General features: G+C 39.4%; 2 protein-coding genes across 5 annotated transcripts in view; one reads left to right on the top strand and one right to left on the bottom strand.

Annotated features, from left to right (window-relative positions):
• The window catches only part of Pp2d1 (protein phosphatase 2C like domain containing 1), a 58,965-nt gene extending 40,881 nt beyond the window's left edge, over nucleotides 1–18,084 (top strand). Inside the window, exons 2-3 of the mRNA XM_052743806.1 lie at nucleotides 8,016–9,113; nucleotides 16,442–18,084. Of these exons, the coding sequence (XP_052599766.1) occupies nucleotides 8,016–9,113; nucleotides 16,442–17,163 (1,820 nt within the window). The 3' untranslated portion in view covers nucleotides 17,164–18,084. The remainder of the gene's footprint in view (nucleotides 1–8,015; nucleotides 9,114–16,441) is intronic.
• The window catches only part of Rab5a (RAB5A, member RAS oncogene family), a 31,513-nt gene continuing 21,576 nt past the window's right edge, over nucleotides 17,313–27,249 (bottom strand). For 3 of the 4 annotated variants that reach the window (XM_052745630.1, XM_052745631.1, XM_052745632.1), the window contains 5 exons: nucleotides 25,309–25,460; nucleotides 24,466–24,588; nucleotides 22,476–22,569; nucleotides 20,487–20,585; nucleotides 17,313–18,721 (listed from right to left, as the gene is read on the bottom strand). In XM_052745630.1, the coding sequence (XP_052601590.1) occupies nucleotides 18,606–18,721; nucleotides 20,487–20,585; nucleotides 22,476–22,569; nucleotides 24,466–24,588; nucleotides 25,309–25,460 (584 nt within the window). In that variant the 3' untranslated portion in view covers nucleotides 17,313–18,605. The remainder of the gene's footprint in view (nucleotides 18,722–20,486; nucleotides 20,586–22,475; nucleotides 22,570–24,465; nucleotides 24,589–25,308; nucleotides 25,461–27,249) is intronic. The other variant, XM_052745633.1, reaches the window with a different exon arrangement.

Genomic DNA, 27,249 nt, shown 5'->3' with positions numbered 1-27,249 from the left:
AGTCCACATGCCATGAACCTGCCACAGCCAAGGGACATATCATTGTACCTAGGCCGGCCATGAGCGACATGAACTAGGAAGTTGCTCTTTGCTACATTTATAATCTGTTTTTAAGATCTCTCAGATTTTAGGTGGAAACTCTTGCCCCACATTTTGGTGCCATTTGTAGATGAATTTCTAAATGGTCTTATCAAATAAAAAACATGGAGCCAAATATAGGGGTGAAAGCCTTGGAGAGATCAGGGAAATAGGGAAAGCCACCAGCCAACGTTACCTCACCAACTCTGCAACTTCCAAAAGCAAGCTACTTCCTGTCATACCCATGCCTTTATTGCCTTGCTGTTCTGCCCACTCATTGGCTATCTTAGCCCAGCTACCTCACTTCCTTGTCACTGCCTGTCTGTACAGACCTCCAGGTCTCTATGGTTGGTACTGGGATTAAAGGCATGTATCATGCTTGGCTCTGTTCCCTAGTATGGCCTTGAACACACCAAGACCCTGCCTGATAAGTGATTGGATTAAGGGCATGTGCTGCCTCACTGCTTATTTACTTAAAATGGCTGGTCTTTCCCCCCTGATCTCCAGGCAAGCTTTATTAAAGCACAAATAAAGTATCACCACAACAGTCTCTGTGAATTCATATGTATGTCAGACTTGTTGTGTCTGTAATACACTGTTCCTTTGGAGTTATCCATTACCTCTGACTCCTACAGTCTTTCCTCCCCAAGCATCAAAGGAAATGGTTTAATGAAGGCATCCTAATTTAGACTAAGCTACAAAGTTTCTCACTCTCTACATATTGGCTATTTATACTTAGAATTTGGCTTAGAAGGTACTCTGCATAATATCAAAGGACATGATATCAAAGGACAAAGGTAAACATCAACTGAGCTACAAACCCTGAGAGCTACTATGGTGACCTGTCTGAATGACCCACGGCGAGGGTCAGAATATTAATGCTGGGGCTGCCCTGCATCCTGACATAGAAGCCTCTTAAGGAAAACCTCCACCCCTTTGTTCCTCTCTCTCCCTCCACTCCCACGAGGTGTGCACCCCTTGACTCCTCTTACTTTCCCTCTCTCTTTCTCTTTTCTTTCCTATCTTCTCTTGATCTCTCTATTATAATGAATCATTTCCATGCAGATGTAGCATCTGGGTTGTGAATGTTCACCTGCCACCCTGCCGCCATGCCCATATGGAATGGGTTGCCCGCCAGCCCACCACTGCATCTACCCAGCATGCCAGCATGTTTCCCTGCAAGTGCAGGATACCCTTGGGGTCCCTGCATAATAATTCATAACACTAATTCCTCAATAAAAAGACACAAACTAACAGAATGGATGCAAAAAATAGGATCCATTTTTCTGCCATATATAAGAAACACACCTCAACATCAAAAATAGAAATTACATCAGTAAAGGGTTAGAAAAAGATTTTCAAAGCAAATGAAACTAAGAAGCAAGCTGGTATAGCCATTCTAATATCTAACAAAACAGACTTCAAGCCAAAATTAATCAAAAGGGATAAGGAAGAACACTTCATACTTATCAGAGGAAAAATCCACCAAGATGATGTTTCAATTTTTAACATCTACGACCCAAACTCAAGGGCATCCACATTTGTAAAAGAAACATCACTAAAGTTTAAATCACACACTGACCTTCACACATTAGTAATAGGAGACTTCAATACCCCACTCTCCCCAAAGGACGAGTCATCTAGACAAAAACTAATCACATAAATACTGGAGCTACAAACATTATAAACCAAATGGACCTAACAGATATCTACAGACCATTTCATCCACACACAGAAGCATATACCTTCTTCTCAGTATGTACCTCATAGAGCTTTCTCCAAAAACTGACCACATATTCAGTAACAAAGCAAGTCTCAACAAATACAAGAAAATTGAAATAAACCCCTGCATCTTATCAGGCCACCATGAATTAAAGCTGGATTTCAACAACAGAAATAACAGAAAGCCTATAAACTCATGGAAACTGAATGACTCTCTACTGAACGAAAAAGGGATCAAGACAGAAACAAAGAAAGGAAGACTTTCTAGAATTCAATGAAAATGAATGCATAACACTCAGACTTATGGGGCACAATGAAAGTGGTGCTAAGAGGCAAGTTCATAGCACTAAATGCATGCACAAAACAACTGAAGAGATCTCATACTAACAACAGCACACCTAAAAGCTCTAGAACAAAAAGAAGTAACTACACCCAAGAGGAATAGACAGCAGTAAATAATCAAACTGAAGGCTGAAATCAATAAAAGAGAAACAAAGAGAACAATACAAAGAATCAATGAAATGAGTTAGTTCTTTGAGAAAATCAACAGGATAGATAAACCCTTATCCAAACTAAATAAAAGGCAGAGAGAGAATATCCAAAATTTCTGATTAACAAAATCTGAAACAAAAAGGGGGACATAACAACAGACACCAAAGAAATCTAAAGAATTAGATTATACTTTAAAAACCTGTACTCCACAAAATTGGCAAATCTAAAAATAAAATGGATTATTTTATCAATAGTTACCACCTACCAAAGTTAAATCAAGATCAGATAAACAATTTAAATAGAACTATAACCCCCAAGGAAGTAGAAGCAGTCATTAAAAGTCTCCCAACCAAAAAATAAGCCCGGGGCCAGACAGTTTTAGTGCAGAATTTTACCAGATTTCAAAGAAGAACTAATGCCAATACTCCTCAAATTATTCCACAAAATATAAACAGAGGGAACATTGCCAAATTCATTTTATGAGGCCACAGTCACCCTGAAACCCCAACGACATAAAGACTCAGCAAAGAAAGAGAATTACAAATTCCTTTATGAATGTAGATGCAAAAATACTTAATAAAGTACTTGCTCATCTAAGAACTCTTGGAGCATGTGAAGGGGACAAACCTACAGAACCAAAATAGCAGAATCTCCCCAACACCAGACAACAACAGAATATGCAAAAGGAGCCCCAGTGAGAGCCCATTCATAGCAGAAGCCAGAGGCCTTGAGCCAGACCAATCAATGACTTCTGGCAATGAACACTTGAATGGACTAAAGGGTAAACTGTGTGACTCAACGGGCCACACTACAGCTTCCAACAAAATTCTTCTTTCTTTTAATTTTCTTTTTCGTTTTGTTTTGTTGGGGTTTTTGTTTTTGTTCTGTCTTGTTTGTTTTGTTTAGTTTTGGGTTTTTTAAGTTTGGTTTTGGTTTTTTTGGGGGTGGGGGAGGTTGCAACGGCAGAGGGCAGATGTGAGGAGACAGGAAGATAAATGGATTTGAAATACATGATGTGAAGTCCACAAAGAACCAATAAAGGTTAAAAAATAAAATACAAGTTGAATCCAAGAATACATCAAAAGCATCATCCACTATGACCAAGTAGGCTTCATGTCAGAGATGCAGGGATGGTTCAACATACATAAATCAGTCAATGTAATCCACCATATAAACAAACCGAAAGAAAAAAAACCACAGGATCATCTGATTAGATGCTGAAAGGCCTTTGACAAAATCCAACACACCTTCATGACAAAAGTCTTGAGAGATTAAGGATACAAGGAACATACCTAAACATAATAAAGGTGATTTACAGCAAGCCTATAGCCAATATCAAATTAAATGGAGAGAAACTCAAAGCAATTCCACTACCATTAGGAACAAGACAAGGATGTCCACTCTTTCCATATCTATTCAATATAGTGCTTGAAGATCTAACTAGAGCAATAAGACAAATAAAGGAGATCAAGGGGATACAAATTGGAAAGGAAAAGTCAAACTATCCTTATTTGCAAGATGATATGATAGTATACATAAGCAAAAATTCTACCAGGGCACTCCTATAGCTGATAAACATCTTTAGTGAAGTGGCTGGATACATGTTTAACTAAAATAAACAAACAAAAAACAAAACAAAACAAAACAAAAAACCAGTAGCCCTCTATATACAAATGACAAACAGATTGATAAAGAAATCAGAGAAGGGCTGGAGAGATGGCTCAGAGGTTAAGAGCACTGACTGCTCTTCCAGAGGTCCTGAGTTCAATTCCCAGCAACCACATGGTGGTTCACAACCACCTGTAATGAGATCTGGTGCCCTCTTCTGGCCTGCAGTCATATATACTGTATACATAATAAATAAATAAATCTTTAAAAAAAAAAAAAGAAATCAGAGAAATGACACCCCTCACAACAAAAGCCACAAATAATATAAATATATTGGTGTACCTCTAACCAAGCAAGTGAAACATTTGTATGACAAAAACTTCAAGTCTTTGAAGAAAGAAATTGAAGAAGATGTCAGAAGATGGAAAGCTCTCCCATGGTTATGCATTGGGAGGATTAACATAGTAAAAATGGTCATCCTACCAAAAGCCATCTACAGATTGAATGCAATCCCCATCCAAATTCCAACACAATTCCTCCCAGACATTGAAAGGATAATACTCAACTTCATATGGAAAAACAAAAAAACAAGGATAGCTTAAACAATCCTGAGCAATAACAGAACTTCTGGAGGTATCACCATCCCTAATTTCAAGCTGTACTACAGAGCTACAGTAATTAAAACCACATGGTATTGCCATAAAAACAGACACGTTGATCAATGGAATCTAACTGAAGACCCAGACATAAATCCACTCACCTATGGACACCTGATTTTTGAGAAAGAAATCAGAAAGACACACTGGAAAAAAGAAAGCATCTTTAACAAATGGTGCTGGTCTAACTGGATGTCAGCATGTAGAAGAACATAAATAGGTCCCTATCTATCACATTGCACAGAACCGAAGTCCAAGTGGATCAAAGACCTCAACATAAAACAAGATACACTGATCCTGATAGAAGAGAAAATAGGGAATAGCCCTGAACGCACTGGCACAGGGATGACTTTCTGAACAAAACATCACTAGTGCAGGCACTAAAATCAACACAATAAATGGGACCTCATGAAACTGAAAAATTGTGTAAGGTAAAGGATACTGTCAAAAGGACAAAAAATTGCAATCTACAGAATGGGAAAAGATTTTCACGAACTCCACATCCTATGGGGAGCTAATATCCAATATATATCAAGAAACTACACATCAACAAACAAACAAACAAAAAATGGGGTACAGACCTAAACAGAGAATTCTCAGTAGAGGAATCTCAAATGGCTGAAAAACACTTAATGAAATGTCCAACATCCTTAGCCACCAGGGAAATGCAAATAAAAACTATTTTAAGATTCCATCTTGCACCTGTCAAAAAGACTAAGATCAATAACACAAGTGATAACTCATGCTGTCAAGGATGTGGAGAAAGGGGAACACTCCTCCATTGCAGATGGGAGTAAAAACTTGTATAGCCACTATGGAAATCAATATGGCAGTTCCATAGAAAATTGGGAATTGATCTACCTCAGCACCCAGATATACCACTCTTGGGCATATATCCAAAGTATGTTTCATCCTATTACAAGGATATTCGATCAACTCTGTTCATAGAGCCAGAAACTGGAAACAACTTAGATGTCCCTCAAAGAATAGATAAAGAAAATATGGTATTGAGTACTACTCAGCAATTAAAAAAGTAAAATTTGCAGAAAAATGGATAGAAATAGAAAAAAATCATCCTGAGTGAGATAACCCATATCCAGAAAGACAAACATGGTATGTACTTTTATAAGTGGATATTAGATGTTAAGTAAATTATAATCACGATACAATTCACAGACCCAGAAGTGCTAAGTAACAAAGAGGGCTCTAGGAGGGATTCATGGATCTCCCTAGGAAAGGGAAATAGAGTAGGTTTTGGTGGTGGACCGGGGGTGGGTGGAGATGGGAATAGTAGGGATCAGGTGGGAGGGATGGAGGAAGAGAATACCAGCTGGACAACTGGAATTGTAGGGCATTTGAGAGGTGATATGGAAATCTAGTGTAGTAGAAACTTCCTGGGATCTACAAGGGTAACCCCAGCAAGGACTCCTAGTAATGGAGGATATGAAGCCTGAACTAACCAGGCAAGGCAGTCAGTGTTAGGACTGGGACATCAACCCAGCCACCAAACCTTTGACTTACAATCTGTCCTGCCTGAAAGATGTGCTGGGGCAATGTTGCTACAGAACTTGTGGGAGTGGCCAACCATGACTAATTTGAGGGTCTAATTTGAGGTCCATGCCACCAGAGGGAGCACACACCTAACAAGGGTTGGATGAACAGGAGGTTAGACCAGAGACCTAGAGTAGAACCAAACAATGACTGGCAGGGAAAAAAAAATCAATGAATGATTCCTAATGATATTCTACTATAGTCTAATCATCATTAAAGAGGCTGCCTCAGGTAGCTGATGGGAGCAGATGAAGAGACCCACAGTCAAATATTAGGCATAGAGGTCAGGCAGTGGTGGCAAACACATTAATCCCAGCACTTGAGATCTCATGCCTTTAATCCCAGGAAGTAATATGGCAGGGCAGAGAAAGGCATATAAAATATAAAGCATGAGGAAACAAGAACTCACTCTCTTTAGGCTGAGGATTTCGTAGAGGTAAGAACTAGTGGCTGACTGCTCTGCTTCTCTGATCTTTCAGCTTTCACCTTGATATCTGTTTTTTGTTTTTTTGGTTTGTTTGTTGTTTTTTATTAAAAGACCATCTAAGATTTGAACAACAGATGTGTGTATGTAGGGGAGAGATGTGTGTATGGGAAAGAGACGTGGGTAAAGAAAGATGTGTGGAGAGAAGAGATGTAACTGTTTAAAGAGATGTGTGCTGAGAGAACTGTGTAGAAGATAAGCAGCTATGTAGAAGAGAGCTGTGTAGAGAGATGGAGCACTAGCTGTGTAGAGAGGTGTGTAGAGAGAGATGTGTAGCTGTGTGAAAAGTGATCTGTGTGTAGAGATGTGTGGCTCGATAAAAGAGATGTATGGAGAGAAGGTATGTAGCTGTTGAGAAATGTATAAACAGAAGAGAGCTATGTAGATGAGATGTATAGCTACATAGAAGAGGTGTTTGAAAAATGTAACTGTGTGGAGAATGTAGCTGTGTGGAGACAAAGAGATTTTCAGAGAAGATTTTTTAAAATGAAACAAAAGAGAAAGTTACCATCAAAACCTGTGTGTTTTGCCAATATTCCTCAGATAGAAGAAGTCTAGCCCTTGCCTTATTTGTGGTGTGGTCTTGGAGCAGGCTCTCCCAAAGGCTGCTGATACCTGGGTGTGCACCAAGAGGTATAGTACCCAGAAAATGGAAGTAGGGTGGGAGGTGGGGCAAATAAGGTCTGGAGAGACCAGAATGGGAGACAGGAAGAACAGTGAAGACCACCTACCTGAGTCAGCATAGTATGGCACTCAGGGTCCCTGGTATAAAGTGTTTCTGTGGCCTGGCAGATGATACAAGGGAATGTGTTCAATGGAAAAGGGTTAGGGTGACCCCAGCTCTTCACCAAGAAGTGGAGTTCCCAGGTAATGGAGATGGGGCAAGCAGAGGGGCTCCTGAAGCAGGACTCTCAGGAAGTTTATGGATATGTGTGTATTTAATTTAAGTCAAGGTCTCAGTACATACCCCAGGCTGGTCTCAAACTCTCTATTTTGTTTCAGCATCCTAAGTACTGGTATTATAAGTGTGCTGGGTTGACATCACTTCTGGCTTGTAGCAAATATTTTCTTCCTTTCTTCTTTCCCTTCCTCCTCTACTCTCTTCATCCATTCATTTGGAAGGATGAATGAATAGTTAATTACAGGCTATAACTATAGTTCAGAAATACTGCACTTGCCTAGCACATACAAGACCCTGGGTCCTATAATGATCAAAATGGAAAAAAAAAAAGTTAGGTTTCTCTGTTTCTCTTTATAGCTTTGCGCCTTTCCTGCAACTCACTCTGTAGCCCAGGCTGGCCTCAAACTCACAGAGATCCGCCTGGCTCTGCCTCCTGAGTGCTGGGATTAAAGGCATGCACCACCACCGCCCTGGCTCAATAGGTGCTCTTAACCACTGAGCCACCTCTCTAGTTCCTGATCAGTAAACATATTTCACCTTTCTTCCAGAGTATTTTGGAGATCAAAAGAGTGGGATTCCAAAGCTTCAAAATTTGCTTCAGAGGAGTCGCTGACACAACACAAAAAGATTAGTGGTAAAAAAAAGGGAAAGCGTAAGAGACGAAGAACCCCAAGTGACCATTCGGAGTGTAATGAGCAGCTGAGTTCCAGTCAAAGAGTCACATTCCCCTGCTCTGTCTGCCACCAAGAAATCAATGCAGCTCAAACTTTTCTCCATAAGAAACATCACAATGCTCTGAGTATGCTGGGTTTCCAGTGGATGGGAGGGAAGAAACCGAAGCCCTCTGTGGTCAGTATTCAGAGACAGTTAGTGATTTCTAGACTATTGACATCTTTTATGTTCAGTGAAAAAGTTCTTCAGAGTTTGAATTACGCATTTGAGCTGCTTTGGAAGAAACAAGTCCCATCATACTTCAGACTCTGTGATAAGGTTGGCCAGACTTCTACACATTCTCCAAATATCTCCCACCTGCTGATTAAAGGTGTAGCCATCTGTGGCAATACTAATTCAACCTGGAAAGCTGACCCAGATGGTAAATTCACGATCATGAATGATTTTGGTGATAAAGCCAATGTGTGCTTTTTTGGTTTGTTTGATGGCCATCATGGCAATGCAGCAGCAGATCTGGCATCAAAGGAGTTCCAGGTTTTACTTCTCCATCAACTGTCTAAACAGGATCCTTCCTACCAAATGACAGCTGAGCAGCAGCAACTGATTGATTCCTTTCAGACTGTGTTCAGGGAAGAATACAGAGGCGCAGAAGAGGCCTTCTCTTCCACATACAAAACCTTCAGAACCAATAGACGGGAGTATGAAGAAATACACAAAGTCTTTGCAAAGGCATTTTGGAGAATGGATAGGCTTCTACGGCTTGGAAGGAACGAGGTTTCCCGGGTTCGGTGGAGTGGCTGCTCCGCGCTCACTTGTATATTAGAGGGTGTGATTAAGAACCCATACACTAATAAGGACTGGGCAAAAATGGATCAGCAGTGCGCTGACAGTTTTCCCTCCCAAAAGATCCCACAGATCATCTCTGGCGTACTACACATTGCAAATGCTGGTGTGTATCCATGACACCTAAATATTGTAAATGCCTGCAGAAAACCTCTCCTGCTTCCAGAATTAGTCAGTCATTTAGTGATTTATTAATGTCTAGACATTGCACAGAACAATTAAGAAACAAAAAATGCCAGCTTAAATATAGATCGAAGGTACAAAAATAATTGTAACTATTTTTATAGGCATTGATATTAGTTATGTGACAAAACTTTTCTTGGGGAGACACAACACACACATCTACTCACCCCAGATAAGGAGCCCATGATAGACCAAAGTACAGATACTACCAAAGTCCAACTTGGTGAACCAATTAGTTTTATTGAGGTAACTTATAGGAATATGGATGAAGGGTTACTTACAGGGGCAGAAATGACTCACAGGCAGCTGCATCACCAAAGTCCACACCAGCATGGGTGACAGCTGGGAACCTGGAGCACACTGCACAGCCTGCAGTCAGCTCAACAGGATGGAGAGTATCCTTTCCAAGTGACTCTGGCCTAATCCTCTCCCAGGCAGACAGGGTCGTTTCTGCTTCTTCTAAATAGCTGGGCTGGCCTCTGGGCCTTTTTTGTAGCTTGTCTCATCTGAGAGTCATCTTTGCTTGGCTTGTCAGAGAGTGACTCTCAGCAGCTTTATAGCTTGTATCCCAGGCTGGCCCCAGACTCACTAAGTAGCCCAGGAGGATCTCCTTGAACTTCCGATCCTCCTGCCTCCACCGCTTGAGAGCTGGAGTTGCAAACATGTGCCATTACTCTTGGTGCTGGGAGTATAACCTAGGGTTTTGTGAATGTTGGCCAACCACTCTAATAGAGTTACATTCCCAACAAGAGACTAATACATGTGTAACAGGTTGTTTTCATGCTCAGCATCCATGTTTTATCAATTTTTTAACAGTAGAATAACCATTTTTCCTTCAGTTTTCCAGGTTTTCTACTAGCTAAGATGTTCGGCAAATCCTCTATTACTAAGCTACATTCCTAGCCCACTTTGTTGTTTTCACGTTAACACAGGGTTTCACTACATTTCAAGGGTGGTCTTGAACTTGACCTACAGTCTTGACTGTAATCTTGCTACCACAGCCTCTTAAAACTGGGGTGCCAGCCTATAATCAGCCCTGGCTGAGTTTTTGTCCTTATCATTTATATTCTATCTTACAATCTTTCTTGATCTTCTATTTCTGTACGTCATTAAATCCTTATGGGATTAAAATGCTCACACACATACATATACTGGGGGTGGAATTATCACAGCTTTCCAGAATGGTGACGCCATGACACTACCCACTTAGCAATGGCTAAAATTCCTATTTGTCCATGTTCCTTTAACAGCTTTTTCATTTACATGTATTAATGTTTTGAGTATTGTCATGTTGTTTGTTGTCCTCTGCAATAGCAGTATGTGCTCTTAACCCCTGATCTGGCTCTCCAGCCCTGTTTTGTGTTTTTTGACTCTAGGTAGCTTAGGCTAACCTGGAATCTCCCTCCAACTCAAGAATGCTGGGATTACAGGTGTATAGCTACACCTGGTTCAGTCATTATTTTGATTACATAATACATTTATTTGTAAATGATGTTTCTATGATGTATATTTGTATATTCTGTATAGTTTTATATTTTTAACAGTTGTCTTAATTAGGGTTTCTATTGCTGTGAAGATACCATGACCATGGCAACTCTTATAAAGGAAAATATTTAAAATTGAGGTGGTAGCTTAGTTTTAGAGTTTCCATCCATTATTATCATGACAGGGAGCATGGCAGCATGCAGACAACATGATGCTGGGTAGGGAGCTGAAAATCCTACATTTTGCAGGCAACAGGAAGTGGACTGTCTCATTGGGCATGGCTCCAGCAACATGAAACCTCAAAGCCTGCCTCCACAATGAAGCACTTCCTCCAACAAGGCCACATCTACTCCAACAAGGCCACACCTCCTAATAATACCACTTCCTATGAGTTTATGGGGGCCACTTACATTAAAACTACCACAATAGTCAATTATCTTTTATATATTTCAATAAGAAAAAATACTGCATCTTTCAGGAACTCATACTCCTCCTGTTCTTTGTGCAGACTTGTTCATCTGGTGTTCCTTGCCTGGAAAATTTCCTTGGTCTCTGTGATGTCTGTCTTCTGGTGATGAATTTTTGTTTTTTTGATACAGGGTCTCTCTATTATGTATTCCTGACTGTCCTGTAACTCACTATATAATGCAGAGTGGCCTCAAGCTCACTGAGATCTGCCTCAGCCTTCCAAGTGCTAGGCAAAAAGGCATTCACCATCACATAGGCTGGTGATGAATTCTTAAGGTATTATTTGCCTCTCGTTTTTAAAGGAAATATTCACTTGGTGTGGAATTCCAGACTGGAGGTTTTTCTGCGTTGTTGGAACCTGGCTGGCATTGCTGTCACTTTTGCTCTTCTATCCACAAAGTGGTTCCCCCTTGTGGCTGCTTTAGAGTATTACTTTCTCTGGTTTTAAGTCATTTGCCTGTGATTGAGCTTTTTCATTTCTCGCTTTATGCTGTTTCACTGTTTTCTTTCTTTCAATTGAATATATATATTGGCCTGAGTTCAGTGTTTGTATGTGCTCACCGGTCATGGTACATACATGGAGGCCATACAACTTTCAGGAGGTAGTTCTTCCTTTCTACAGTGTAGCTTCTGGGAATTGAACTTAGGTCATCAGGCTTGCAGCAAGCACCTCCACCCACTGAGTCATCTCACTGGCCTTTCTTTCCCTCCCTCCTCTTTCTTTTTTTTAAAATCATAAAAAATTAAAACCTTTAAAGATTCAATTACATGTATGAATGTTTTGACAGGATATATGTATGTGCAGTTTGTGCATACTTGGTAGACTCAGAAGAGGGTTTTAGATCCTCTGGAACTGGAGTTATGAACAGTTGTGAGTGTGGGAAATTGAATCCAGATCCTCTGAAAGCACAATAAGTGCTTTAAACCACTGAGCTATCTCTCCAACCCTTGTTTTTGTGAGACAGGATCTCATCACTTTGTAGCCCAGTCTGGCCTTCAACTTGTGGCAACCCTTCTGCCTCAGTCTCCCAAGTATGAGACACAACCTTGAGCACAGCCATCACCACTACCTTTTTTTTGGAACAGGGTATCACATGTAGCCATGGCTGGCTTGGAACTCACAATTCAGAGTTCCACCTGCCTCTGTTTCCCTAGTCCATGGATTAAAGGTGTGCACCACTACACAGGGCTCCTTGACTGTTCTCAAATTCACTTACCATTTCTTCTCTTTCCCCTCACCTTTTCTCCTTCCCTTTCCTACTCCCTTTTATTTATTTATTTTTTTCATTTTCTGAGATTTGGTCAGTTACCAGGTTTTTGTTTGCTTTTTTTTTGGTTTTTCAAGACAAGGTTTCTCTGTGTAGCTTTGCGCCTTTCCTGGAACTCACTCTGTAGCCCAGGCTGGCCTTGAACTCACAGCAATCTGCCTGGCTCTGCATCCCCAGTGCTGTGATTAAAGGCTTGCACAACCACCACCCTGCACCAGGTTTTGTTTTTTTGGTTTTTTTTTTTGGTTTTTCGAGACAGGGTTTCTCTGTGTAGCTTTGCGCCTTTCCTGGAATTCGCTTTGGAGACCAGGCTGGCCTCGAACTCACAGAGATCCACCTGCCTCTGCCTCCTGAGTGCTGGGATTAAAGGCGTGCGCCACCACCGCCCGGCCTGTTTTTTTTTTAAACAATACTTTTTTTTTTTTTTTTTGCATTTTTGTTAATTTAACACACCATGTGCAGGTAGCCAGTGGGTCAGAAGAGAGGACACTGGATCCCCTGAAGCTGGAGTTACCCACCGGATAGAGTGCTAGAAACTGAACTGGGGTCCTCTAGAAGAGCCTCAAGCGTTCTTAGCCATCGATCCATCTCTGAAATCTATTATTACTTTCTGACTTAAGAACTTCGTACTTTGTTCATCAGCTCATCAATATAGGGGACTTAACAGTACATTACTCAGGACCCTGTTTGGTGAGATGGGTTAGTGCCTGACCCAGACTACTACTGCCCCCTTTTAATTTTTTGGACACAATGGTCTCATATTAAGCTCAGGCTGGCCTCACACTCGCAGTCCACCTGCCTTAACCTCCCAAGATACTACTCCTTCTAAACAGTTGAATTATTCTCATCTCTCTGCCATTTCAGTACCTTTATCTACATTTTGTGTATGTTAGGGCAGGGGGACACACACACCATGATATAAGGCTAAATTTACCAAGCCCTCTCTCAATAGAAGTAAATAAAGTCAAAATGCTTGCCTACCACCTTCCCTTTTAAGTTGGTATGTGAATTCAAGCTCTTCTGCAACATCAAGGAGCAATGACTTCTTTTACTGAGTGGGCTTAGGAATTCCACATGGTAATCAACATTAGGGAGTAGAACTATGGCCTCCATAGTTTTAAAGCTATGGTAGCATTATTTACACATTATCTCCTCCGTTTTAAACGAGGTCCTACATCCTAATAGTTCATCCAAGTTGCCATGTTAAGTGCCACTCTGTGTTGCTTTGCTGGTGACAGTTACTTATAACCTGACAGGATTCAACTACTGACTTAAAGCTAGGGACATAGCTCAGTTTGCAGCATGCATAAGACCCAGGCGAATAGGACATGATGGCACATGATAGCAGAAGGACCAGGAGCTTAGACATTTTCAGCTACAAAGGGAGTTCAAAGCCAGCTTCAGCTACATAAAGCTTGTTTCAAAACAAAAACAAAGCTGGGTGATGGTGGCACATGCCTTTAGTCCCAGCACTTGGGAAGCAGAGGAAGGCTGATCTCTGTGCGTTCAAGGCCAGCCTGGTCCAGAGTGAGTTCCAGGACAGCCAGGGCTGTTACACAGAGAAACCCTGTCTTGAAAAATCGAAAAACAAACAAAACCCCAAAATAACTCCCACCCCCATCCAAGAATTACTGACTTACCTGCTACAGAATCAAAGCAGAAAGTCCGCAAGTAAGCATAAAAGAATAACCAAAACACAAAGCCATGCAATTTGCAGAAACATCATTTGCATTACCTCTAGGGCCACATTTTGCAACCAAACCACGAGCTCAAATAATCATTCATTCCATTATGTTAATGAGCCAATTCCATTGTATATCTGATACCAAGTCAGGCTTTCTGTCCAATCATACTAGTTTGATGTATTTCAGGCTCCTAAGCCTAGATTTTTTTTTTTTTTTTTTTTTTTTGTCTAAAAAAAAAATTGAAGGCTTTTCCAGCAAATGAGGCAGAAACAGGAAGATCTCAAGTTTAGGTCAGCCTGGGCTATATACTGAGATTCTATTTCAAAACAAAAATAAGTTAAAAGTAGAAGGAATAGAATTAAACTCATTAGCAACAAAATTCTGATTCCAAGTATAGCTCTAGGTTTAAGACCATAATATTATTATTATTATTTTTTTTTTTGAGACAGGATTTCTCTGTATAGCCATGGCTGTCTTGGAACTCGCTCTGTAGACAGACAAGGCTAGCCTCAAACTCAGAGATCCACCTGCCTGTCTTCCAAGTGCTGGGATTAAAGGCTTGCAACCACCACCCAACAAATATTCTTATTTTTAAAATGTGTGGTACGTGTGTATATATGCCATGGCATATATGTTGAGGTCAAGGACAGCTTTTGGAAGCAGGGTCTCTCCTTTCACCTCATGGGTTCCAGGAAATCAAACTCAGGTCATCAGGTGCCTCTATTCACTGAATCATCTCAATGGTCCCACAATATTTTACTTTTAGAATTGGCATATTAAAGTAGGAATTTTAATTTTCAAGGATAAGAGTATTCAGATACCAATGCCAGCTTAAGTAACTTGTGAATCACAATTCTGTACCAAGAACCACTGCTTGTTTTTAAACATAATGATGATTCTAAAATCTTGGGGGGGACCCCTCTTTTAACAGCATCTCAATCTGTTCAGACCATGTTTAGACTTCAGAACATCCATGAAGCAATATGACACAAATATCACAGGTTCATCTCAACTATGATCATATTATACTGCCATCATTTACTGAAGACTTCAGTTTTCAACTACAGGGTTTAAAGTGGCTATTTCCCTAATAGGAATTTTCACAGAACTTAGTTTAATCACACATTTACAGAAGCCAATTTTATGATCCATATCCTAAATATATTCAAGTTTTAACTTTAACCAGTTACAATTTTTTTTTTTTTTTTTTTTTTACTTTGTGTGTCTGTGTGTGTACCTATGTACCTATGAACACACAGGGACAACTTGCAGAAGCCAGTTGTTTTCACCACATGGGATCCAAGGATGGAACTCAGGTTTATGAGGCTTGGCAGCAGGTACCTTTACCTACTAGCCCTCTTACCAATCCCTAAGTGCTTTAAGTGTTTATTATTTTTATGTGTATGTGTGTGGGTCTGTGCACACAAATACAAGAGCATCAGATCTCCTTAGACCTGGAATTACAAGCAGTTGTGTACCAACCTACGTGAGTGCTAGCAACTGAACGCAGGTCCTCTGCCAGTATGTGTTCTTTCCTGCTGGGCTATCTCTCCAACCCCCCAAAATTTTGTTTTTTATTTTTTATTTTTTTGGTTTTTTGAGGCAGGGTTTCTCTGTGTAGTTTTGCGCCTTTCCTGAAACTCACTTTGTATAACAGATTGGCCTTGAACTCACAGAGATCCGCTTGGCTCTGCCTCCCGAGTGCTGGGATTAAAAGTGTGCGCCACCACCACCCCCGGCCTTGTTTTTTAATAATAAAACAAATAATAATAATAATAATAATAATAATAATAATAATAATAATAATAAAACTTGTTGCTGGAGAGATGTTTCAGTGTTTAAGAACACTTGCTGCTTCCCCAGAGGATTAGAGTTCAGTTCCCAGCACTCATGCTGGGTGGCTCACAACCAACTGTAACTTCAGCTCTAGGGGATCCAATACTCTCTTCTGGCCTCTACCCTCCTCATGTGCACATACCCACACATACACATAATTTAGTCATTAAAAAAACTTTATTTGAATATTTAAAAAATCTGCATAGATGTTAAGAAATAGTAAAAATCATTTTGATAAGTTTCATAAAAACTTGATTCAGAAGTTATTTTTCATGACCTGTAGTTTTAGTTAAATATTTTAAATGCTACTGGTTATCACTGATAATTGAATTAGGTGGTTTCCCAGTTCAAAATCGTATTTGTACAGTGATCAGCTTAAGTATTCTAAATATATTTACATGGCATACTTTGTGTTTAGTATTGAAACAGAATTAGTAAGTAGCATACTTTAACACAAACTGATAATTAGGTCTCTCTCTTTAAAAAAAACAAACAAACCACCCTTTTAGGCAATGTGCAAGCCGTCTTATGCAGAAATGGAAAAGGATTTTGCCTGACCAAAGAACACACTACACGAAACACCAAAGAGAGAAGAAGAGTCCTTCAGAGAGGAGCAGTCATCAGTTCAAATGGCCTCCTGGAAGGGCACATAAAAACCACCAGAGGTCTTGGATTCCATGGAAACCTCACACTGAAGAAGTTCATTATTCCAGCACCCCAAACGATTTCTGTCCCTATAGATGATTTATGTCAGTTTCTCATCTTAGCCACTGATGGGCTTTGGGAAGTTCTGGACAAGAAGGAAGTCACTGCACTGGTAATAACCTTGTTTCATGCATATAAACAAACATGTGCTTCTGGCCCTAAAAACAAATCCTGGCCATCTAAAGAGCCTCTTTCGCCATCAGACAGTAACATCCGAGTGCTGTTCCAGTACAAACCTGAGTATGAAGAAGTTATGTCAACTACTAATCTAATGAAAAGGTCATCTAATTCAGTATTTTCTGACGCTTGCATTTATCAGGCTAAAAATACAGAAACATTTCCTCCAGAAGTGACTAATTATGACCCTTGCAGCAAGGAAGAACTATATGCTAAGAATTTCTATGGAGGTGCAGCTGAGTACATTGGCCGTGAACTTATAAATACTGCTTTAGAAGGTGGTTCCAGAGACAGCATTACTGTTATGGTAATGTTTCTAAATGGCAGTGAGTATCAGCTGCTGTCATAAAAACATTCTGAAGACCTACAGCAGCAAACAGTACCACAAAGACTTCAGTGCGTCAGACTCTAGGACAGATAATGACTGTGAGAATCATTCTTAAGAAAAGGGAATGAAAATACAAAAGCTTCCAGTTATATACCATGCGTGTTATGCTCACTACTTTATGTTAAAGAGAAAGAAAACTCAATGTTGCTTTTTATACCACTTTATTCCAACCTGAGCACCTCAATATAAAACTAAACACTGGTGAACTGTTTTCCTTACTAATTTTGAGTTACTGTAAAATGTACAAGTTCTGCTAGCAGATCAACACTTAAATAGATTAAATCATCTGACACATGGTAGATTTCATATAATGAAAATACCTAAAATAATTAGTGCAATATACTGATCAAAATAAAATGGACTTTGAAAAACAAGGTTTCAAGATTATTACTAATAACATTGTAATACTTATGTTACAAATTACAGGTACAGTGTTTATTATGGTTCTAGCCATGAAAGAACAGCAAAGCCCCTTCCTTTCATAGGGGGAGAAAGAAATAATTAGCTGTTTTAGTAACTGTACATTTTGTATACTCTTAGGCAATTCTTAAATATTACAGAAAATAATAAACATGGAGACTATAATGCAGTACTCTATTTACAGTACAGCTGAAGATCATATTTAAAATCATCAAGTTTGAATGTACATAATTGTTAGTGCACTGACTAATCATGTCCAAAAGGAACCAGAGCTCCCTCCCTGCTCCAGACAGACCTCTATGTAATGGCCAACAGTGATTAAAGAGAAATCAGACACCTGGTTTATTTCCACTTTGTTGAAGAGCTCCCGTGAAGGGACCATTATCCATTAAGATGCATTTATCAGTTTTTATATTCCTAAAACAAGATGGGGTTACACATGACTTCTTTTCAATCATATTTTAAGAAATAACAGGACTGAGTAAGATGTTACTAATATTCATTCTTTCTGGAGATGTAGGACTGTTTTCTTAGGATTATTTATTAATATGTGGAATGTACACTTATTAGACAATAGAAGAAATTACCATTTGCTTGGCTTCTGTTGCTAAGCATAAATATTTTTAGTCTTCTAAAAATGTTTCTCTAAAGCTCACATTAGTAATTTTGAGTCTTTCACACCTGACTATTATCCCAGTTTGGAGACTAGGTGGGTTAAGTGTGGGTCCATACCAACTGGAGACGAATGGTTCCCCTGTACTTTCCCATGGAAAAAATTGTACACAGTTCTCATTTCCCTTTCTACTGCCGAAACATTAGTCGGAAGAATACATGCATGTTATTAAAAATTAAGTTCAAAACACTCAAAATAATTCAGTATTAGAAACTTGATTCTACCATAAGTCTCTTTTTGGAAGTCACAATGGGCCGGCTAAATGCTCCCACTCCACGTTTTTTGCAATTTAGGAAGTTCACACTGGAATTCAGTTACTACAACACTGGCTTCTGGCTGGCTGTGCAGGCTCAGTAAGATCTACTCCTCGTCCTCTGGCCGAGTTTGCGCCTGGATTCTGTGGTTCATTCTTTGGCAGCTTTTTAGCTAAGAAAGAAATGACCAAAATAAAATTATAATATTCATATTAAAATCACTTAGACCTGCTTATTTTCCCAGTTGGGCTATCTCCAAAGTTTTATGTGACTGACTTATGTTTGCTCTTTTCAAATGTTTATCGTCTATTAAATGCCAAAAGCAAAACAAAATACCAAAATAACCCACAAGAAACACCCCACTGGTTGCTGTACTAAAGTTTAATTACTTAGTGTTTGCGAAGAGGCCAATTGTAGGCATACCATTTAAACTTAAATTTAACTAGAACTATACACAATTTTTTACATCAATTCCCTTAGAAATAGCATATTTTACTTAAGTATTAATACTTTGCATTGTGCTGGTTCACATGCAAAATAGGCAAGTCCACTACCACTTAGCTATACTCAGACTGTTTTATATTCATTAAATTTCTACTATATACAATCTGCTAGACATGATGAGACATGGTGTGAGAGCATGCTAGAGCAGCTCTCAGTAATTCCCATGATTCACTCTAGAGAATGAGTTGGGACAATCACTTGAGCCCAGGAGGTTCAAACTACCCTGAGTAAGCACATCAAGACTCCATTTTGAAAAACAAAACTATCAAGAGAGACATAAAATTCAGTCAATAGATCATGGCCAGCTATAAAGTTTATAAAGAAGCTCACATTATGGCAGCATTCTCTGGGTTGTCCCAAATAATCTGAGAACAACCCAGGATATGAACAAATTTTATAAACATAACCACCACACCAACACAACCAAACTTGTCCATTACTGTGCAACCTAATCAGAAACTGAACTAGATGACACACAGCATCTACTTCCTTCCTGGCTTCCACACCTTCAAATATCTAAGTTGTTCCCTCTTGGGCTGAGAATCTCGATCTGATCTACAAAAATAGTGATACTTAATATACACAAATAGATTTAGCTTTGTGAGTTTACAATTAAAAGCGGTTCTATGGAGTATGCTTCCCACTAAAACTTTACCTGCTAGGTCCATGGCTTAATCCTGAGGACAAAGTAGCAATATTCCTAAGAGTAGTACTTTATGCCCAATCCCCCCCTGGAATCCTGGACCCTGCACACGTTACACAGATTAACAACTACCACTAAGCCACACTCCCTCATCTTGCATTTTTTTCATCCTGCATTTTTTAACGCTCTATTTTTTCTTACTTTTCCCACATCAATATTATTTTTAGAATCTCAGATGTTAGAAGCAGGTCTGGTGAGCACTGACGTTTGGAAAGAGCTTCCACTGGGCCACCCTAGGAATGGCTCTAGAGATGGTACCATAAAGTACAATAAAGACAAATGTTCAGTCATATGTATTTACAAACAATGCCCAGTAAGTGGATTAACAATTGTACTATGGACACAGAATAAGCTAGCACTGTAGACTGTACTATAATAAATACAGAGTTGGGTTTTGGAATGTGCAGAATTTCTCCCTATAGCCTACTCCTTTAAGGACTTTCTCTAATCATATCTGACTGAAATCAGGAGGAAGAAGGAAGCAAACAGGACCAAGGACTGTTTTTGTTAATTGGACTGCACTATGTGATTTGAGATGCTAACTTTATTAAGAAAAGACCATAGTTCTATTTACACTGGAGATTTCTTTTAAAAAGGGAAAGAGTTTAATTTGAAACAGAACCTGGAAGCTGGGAACAGAACTGGGCTTCAAGAATGCAACGCAAGTGCTGTACCACAGAGCTATTTCCCCAGCCTACAAGTCTTAAACAAGTCTAAAGTATAGCCTAACTGGGAATGGTTGCTCCATCCTGTAATCCCAGCACTTTGGAGACTGAGGCAGGAGGAGCTGGAGTTCCAGGCCAGCCTTGGCCATACAGTGAGGCTCTGTCTGAAAAAAAATAAAACAGGTTCAGTTAATGTTTGTTGTGTAACCATGAAGTTCTGAGTCTGGATTCTCAGCACCCAAGTTAAAAAAACATGAACATGTAACTCCAGAACTGGGGTGGATCATGTAGGAATAGAAATATCTTGGGATTTTTCAAAGAGCTCAGAGTTCACTGAAAGACTCAGGGTCAAAACAATGGGATAGTAGGATGATTCAGGAGTTAAAGGTGCTTGCTGTCAAGCTTTATGACTTCAGTTCCATATCTACTATAAAGAGTAGAGCCAATTGTCCTGCCCTCCACATTTGTGCTGAGGAAGACACAAAATAAATGTTTAAAAATGAAAGACGGGGCTGGAGAGATGGCTCAGTGGTTAAGAGCACTGACTGCTCTTCCAGAGGTTCTGAGTTCAATTCCCAGTGACCACATGGTGGCTCACAACCATCCATAATGAGATCTGGTGCCTTCTTCGGGCCTGCAAGGACACACACAGGCAGAATACTGTATACATAATAAATAAATCTTTAAAAAAAAGAAGAAAAAAAAAAGAAAGAAAGATGGAGAAACAACGGAGGAAAATATCTCAGTGTCAACCTCTGGCTTCTATGTATACTCACACTAGCAAGAGTACCTGTGTGCAGGTGTATGTATATGAAACAAAAGTGTACGCTGTTCTAAGGCACATGCTGAAATTCTAAATTGTCCCCACCTTCCTGCCTTGAACATGGAATGGATCATTTTTGTCTAACATATCAACAATATGTACCAACTACCTACCTACTAGTAGCCAGCTTGGTTATCAGACTACCTTGGTATCATAGTGTTCATGTTAACATGACCTTATTTTACTTAGAATGGCCCTAAAGCACAAGTACAAGGTCATCCTCAGGTACGTGAGACCCTATCTCAAAGCAACAACAAAACAAATAAAATAAAAATAAATAAATAAACAAACAAATAAATAAAAATTTTTTAAAAAAGGAAACTTCCAAGCCAGGCCTGTTGGTACACCTATAAACCCAGCACTCTAGAGTCTGAGGCACAAAGACCCCATGTTCTAGTCCAGCCTAGATAAAAACCAAGCCTAAACTTGAACTCAGCATCAACAAAACTCAAACTCAGGAAAACAAATCTTCAACAGTGGGGACGTAGTTCAAAAGTACAGCACTTGCCTACCATATTTAATGTTTGGAGTCTGATCTCTTTCCCATGCAGAAAAAAATCTGTACATGGGAAGGAGAAGGAAATCTATGCTTGTTTTGCTATTCCATCTCTGTGTATACTTAGGACAGAAAAAGTATCAAAGGCGTTATAACACTACCCATAGTTTCAGGCATCCACAGTGTCTTGGAATATAGTCCCTACAGGTAAGAGGAACTATTGTACACAGGAAAACTTTCATTTGCTCAAACTTTTTAGTGAAACCTTTGGACAATCTACCTCTTATCTGAGATCAACTTTTAATTCACATGTATTATATAACCCTGAATTCATGAATCAATATAAATCTGACATTACTGGGGTTGGGAATGTGATGTGGTAGGTACAGAGATTGCTTGGCATGCTGGAGACCCTGGATTTAATTCATAAAATTGGAAGAGGGGGAAAAAAGAGGAGAGGAAGAGGAGGAACCTTTTGACAATCAATCAATCTTTTTTTCTTCCCCACTCTAAGATCCCACTAAGACCCCACTAAGAGGCAGGGTCTTATGCCCAGGCTGGCTAGTATGTCCTGCTTCCCAACCAGTCTTTACAGTATTACTAACAAAATATTGCTTAGTGGAAAGGATCTAAAAGTATAATCAGTTAAGAAAACCAAATAATGTTTTAGAGGGCATGGACCAAATATTCAATGTATTTTGCTTATCATTTGAAGAATGTTATTATTAATCTTACCTATTGCCATGAATATTTCATTTACATTCATTGATGTCTTAGCTGATGTCTCCATGAATAATAAACTGTTGTCATCTGCATAGGACTGTGCTTCCTGTTTATAAAAAAAGATTTGTCCCTTGAACATATACTGTATACCTGCTTTATTTCATAGATTTATTTGATTACTTATTACTAAGAGTCAGAGAATATGCTGTGGCAAAGGAAAAAACAATGAGTGGGATAATTCACCAGACTTTTTTTTTTTAACCTTAACTTTTTGCCTATTCCACTTTTGGTCATCAGGTCTAATATTAAATCTAATCACAATAACTGGGGACAGCGTATAATTTTACTACTCTAAATACTCTTTACTTTCAATGGCAATTTTTATTATGCCTTTTAAAGATAAAGATAGAATTTGCGGCTGGGCGGTGGTGGTGGCACACACCTTTAATCCCAGCACTTGGGAGGCAGAGCCAGGCGGATCTCTGTGAGTTCAGAGGCCAGCCTGGTCTCCAAAGCGAGTTCCAGGAAAGGCGCAAAGCTACACAGAGAAACCCTGTCTCGAAAAAACCAAAAAAAAAAAAAAAAAAAAAGATAGAATTTGCAATAAATATGGAAATCCAATGTCTGAACATTGGCAACAACTCTGGAATTACACCCTCATGTTTAATTTTCAATGACATACAGATTTAAAATTCCAACTATATTATGAACAATTCCTTCAAAATTACAAACTGCCCTATATTTCTGTCACACTTACTAGTTTAGCTATATTGTTGCCTTTGGTTCCCACAGCTCTTCTGAGTAGGAACAACTGAGGCCCCTTTGAGCTGTTAGAGCACAGGGCCACTTTTGAACATAATTGAAGCTCTCTAACATGTTTTGCTGGGGAGCTTAACTGTTTGGACAGCATAGCAGATAACAAAACCTCACATGGCTGTCTTAAGTCACAGTGCAAAGTGTTCTGCTTAATATGTAACAGTAGCTCCTTTTCTCTCTATTCCTGTAATGTCAAGAAGAAAGAATTTCATCACTGATGTACATATTAGGCCACAGCTAGAGCTTTCTGAGCAAGAGAAATAGAAACAGTTTTCATAAATCTAGAAAGATCTGTTTTATTTCTAAAAGACTAGCATTCACTCATACACTGTTTTGTAGTGGAGGACATTCAGAATTATCTTAAATATACACAAATTAGAGGTCTTAAAATTTTTTTTTTACATTAATTTATTTGGAGATAGAGGAGCCTAGAGGTCAGATGACAAATCAGTATATTCACTTCTAGAAATCCAGATTGTCACTTGTCATGACTGACAGCACCTTTGCTCATGAAGCCTCTCTTACACTTAAGGCTTTTTTCCCCCTACTTCTTCCTCTTCTGAGATGGGTTTACTGTGTAGCCCTGGATGCCATGTAACTATGCAAAGTCAGGCTGGTCTCAAACTTATGGCAATCCTCCTACCTCTGCCTCCCAAGTGGTGCAATTATAGTGATGAACTGCCATACTTGGCTCAAACATTGTTATTTTTGCATACATAACTACACATACATAATTTACATGTGTTTGTGTGTGTATGCATATGTTTGGGGTATATACGTGCCAGTATGCATATGGAGGTTAGAGGAAAATCTGCATTTCTAGGCATAGAACTCAGCACCTTTATATGCTAAGTCACATTGCCCGGCCTCAAATGAAGAGCAGCTGCGCTTCTATTTTTAAATTTTCCTTTAAGGACAGCTATCTAAATATGCATGCGTGCATGTGTGTATGTGTGTGTAGTAATATATGAAGCATGCACGTACATGAGAAAGTAGGAAGAACATTAGCCTTTCTCAGGTGTGAATATGAGTGGAGGGGTGGAAGGTTACAGAACAGTATTTCTGTAATTTTTCATGAAATTATTTTTTGGGAAAGAGACAGGGTCTCAAGTAGCTCAGGCTATCCTTAAACTCTTGATCCTCTTGCTTTAAATATGCTTTTAAGTTAAAGTAAAATTCCACATACCTGGAAGTCAACAGCTCTTTTATTTGCTAGGTCAGCCTTGTTTCCTGACAAAGCTATCACAATATTAGGACTTGCTTGCCTTTGAAGTTCTTTAACCCAGTTTTTTGCTCTTGCAAAGGACTCCTATTAAACAAACAAAAAAAAAAAGCTATTTGGCACAGGCTCAAAATAGAGTTATGAAGCATCTTCTATGAAACAAGGCTTAAAGACTCTAGAGAAGTGGCTCTCAACCTTCCTAATGCTGTGAACCTTTAATATAATACAGTTCCTCATGATGTGGTGACCCCCAACCATTAGATTATTTTTGTTGCGACTTCCTAACTATAATTTTGCTACTCTTATGAACTGTAATGTCCATGCCTGATATGCAGGATGGTCTCAGGTGACCCCTGTGGGTCATTCACACTCACAGAGGGGTCACGACCCACAGGTTGAGGACCACTGGTCTAGCATGCCCTGTAGGAAGAAAATTCTTTTTTTTTGTTTTTTTAAAGATTTATTTTATTTATTATGTTTACAGTATTCTGCCTGCATATATGTCTGCAGGTCAGAAGAGGGCACCAGATCTCATTATAGATGTTGTGAGCTGCCATGTGGTTGTTGGGAATTGAACTCAGGACATCTAGAAGAGCAGCCAGTGCTCTTAACTGCTGAGCCATCTCTCCAGCCTCCTGGGAAGAAAATTCTTAGGATTCCTGCATCATTTAGACACCTTCATCTTATATCTCACTCACAAGAGCTTTGGCAGAAATGTTATGATTGGCTACAAAGGAATTGAATTCTGAATACGAAAAATGATTATTCCAACTGGCTTCAGTCAGGGTAGTAAGATTTCATACCCACCTCATTTGTGATATCATACACAACTATGGCTGCTTGTGCTCCTCGGTAGTACATTGGTGCTAGGCTATGGTATCGTTCTTGGCCAGCTGTATCCCATATTTCAAATTTTACTGTTGTATCATCAAGACACACAGTTTGGGTTAGAAAGGCAGCTGAAAAAGAAAATATCTGTAATAAGTTTATCCTTTTTCTCAACTTTTTGTTAAGACATGAAGGCCAAGTTGGCCTGGAATTCACTTCATAGCCAAGGATGACCTTGAACTTTTGATCCTCCTGTCTCTCCCTCTCCACTGATGCCACATGTGGTGCCAGGGATAGAACTCAGGGCTTCATGCATGCTAGACAAGTGCTCTACCAACAGAACCAAACCCTAGCCTACCACTTCATATTTTTTTTATTGTATTTATTGTGTGAATGATGGATATACATTGATATCAGAAGACAGCATTCAGGAGTTGGTGTTCTTATTCCACTGTGAGAGAAAGAATAAACTCAGATCCTGCTAAGCCATCTCACTGACTGCCCCAACCCTGTAGACCTAGTAAACTTGCTTGAAACTAGATAAATACATTTCTTCATAGAAGACCTTAGTAGTGAAATCAGATTAAGTTCTTTCTTACATTTTAGTAAGCTGGGTGTAGTGGTGCATGATGGTAAGCCTAGCTCACAAGAGGTGGAAGGCAGGAGGACCAGAAGTTCAAAGTCAATATTGGGTACATAGTAAGTTCAAGACCATCCTGGTCTACATGAGAATTCACAAAACCAATTACCCCGCCCCCCACAACCCACACAGAAGTACAGTTACACACAAACAATATTCTTTCATATAAAGAACTTGTGAATTTCCTAAAACCAAGCCCTTATTGTTATCTAGGCACAAATACATACTCATCATTGCTTCTGTACATATCTGATTTGTCAAACAGATCCAATACTCCCTCTCTTTTTATTTACACTTTTTTTCCATACAATATATTATTGATCATATTTCCTCTCCGTACAGGTTGGTTTTGTGTGTCAACTTGACACAAGCTAGAGCCATCAGAGAAGGAGTCTCAGTTGAGGAAATGTCTCCATGAGATCCAGCTGTAAGGCATTTTCTCAATTAGTGATCAATGGGGGAGGGCCCAGTCTATGGTGGGTGGGGCCATCCCTGGACAGGTGGGTCTTGGGTTCTACAAGAAAACAGGCTGAGCAAGCCAGTAAGTAGCTCCCCTCCATGGCCTCTGCATCAGCTCCTGCCTCCAGGTTCCAGCTCTGCCTGAGTTCCTATTCTAACTTCCTCCAAAGATGGACTATATGATCTGAAAGTGTAAGACAAATAATCCTTTTCCTCTTAACTTGCTTTATGGTCATGGTGTTTTGTTGAAGCAATAGAAACCCTAACTAAGTTACCCTCCCAACTTCCCCCAAAATCTCCATATCCCCCAAACTTCACATTCTCTCTCTCAAAAAATGAAAATCAAATCAAAGCAAAAAAACCCAAAACATTAAGTTCGTGTACACACACATATTATGGAGTCCATTTTATATTGGCCAACTACTTTTGGGCATGGGGCCTGTGCTAGAATGTGGTTGATAATACCCAGTGTCTCTCACTGGATAGAATTCATTTCCCTTTCCCCGAAGGTATCAACTGAAAATAGCTTCTTTGTAGTTAGGGATAAGACTTTCCTTCTCCTTGCTGGGGTATTGCATGATTTGAACTTGTGCAGGCCTTGTGCATGTTGTTAGTCTCTCTGAGTTCCTATGTTCTTTTTAAAAACAAGTTTATTATTTTTCGTGTGTGTATGGCTTAATTCAGAAGACCACTGGAGTTTAAACTCAAGTCACTAGATCCTCTCTCATTCTAAGGGAAAAAAAAATATATTACACACACACACATACACAAATATGTAAGCTCTCACTATGTAGCCTTGGCTGGCCTCAAATTTAAAGATC

Source organism: Peromyscus californicus, unplaced genomic scaffold (assembly GCF_007827085.1).
Source record: "Peromyscus californicus insignis strain IS unplaced genomic scaffold, ASM782708v3 Scaffold_19__1_contigs__length_69161282, whole genome shotgun sequence".
Classification (NCBI taxonomy): domain Eukaryota; kingdom Metazoa; phylum Chordata; class Mammalia; order Rodentia; family Cricetidae; genus Peromyscus; species Peromyscus californicus.
Note: the sequence above shows the minus strand (reverse complement) of the source record. Positions and strands in the feature narration are given on the sequence as shown.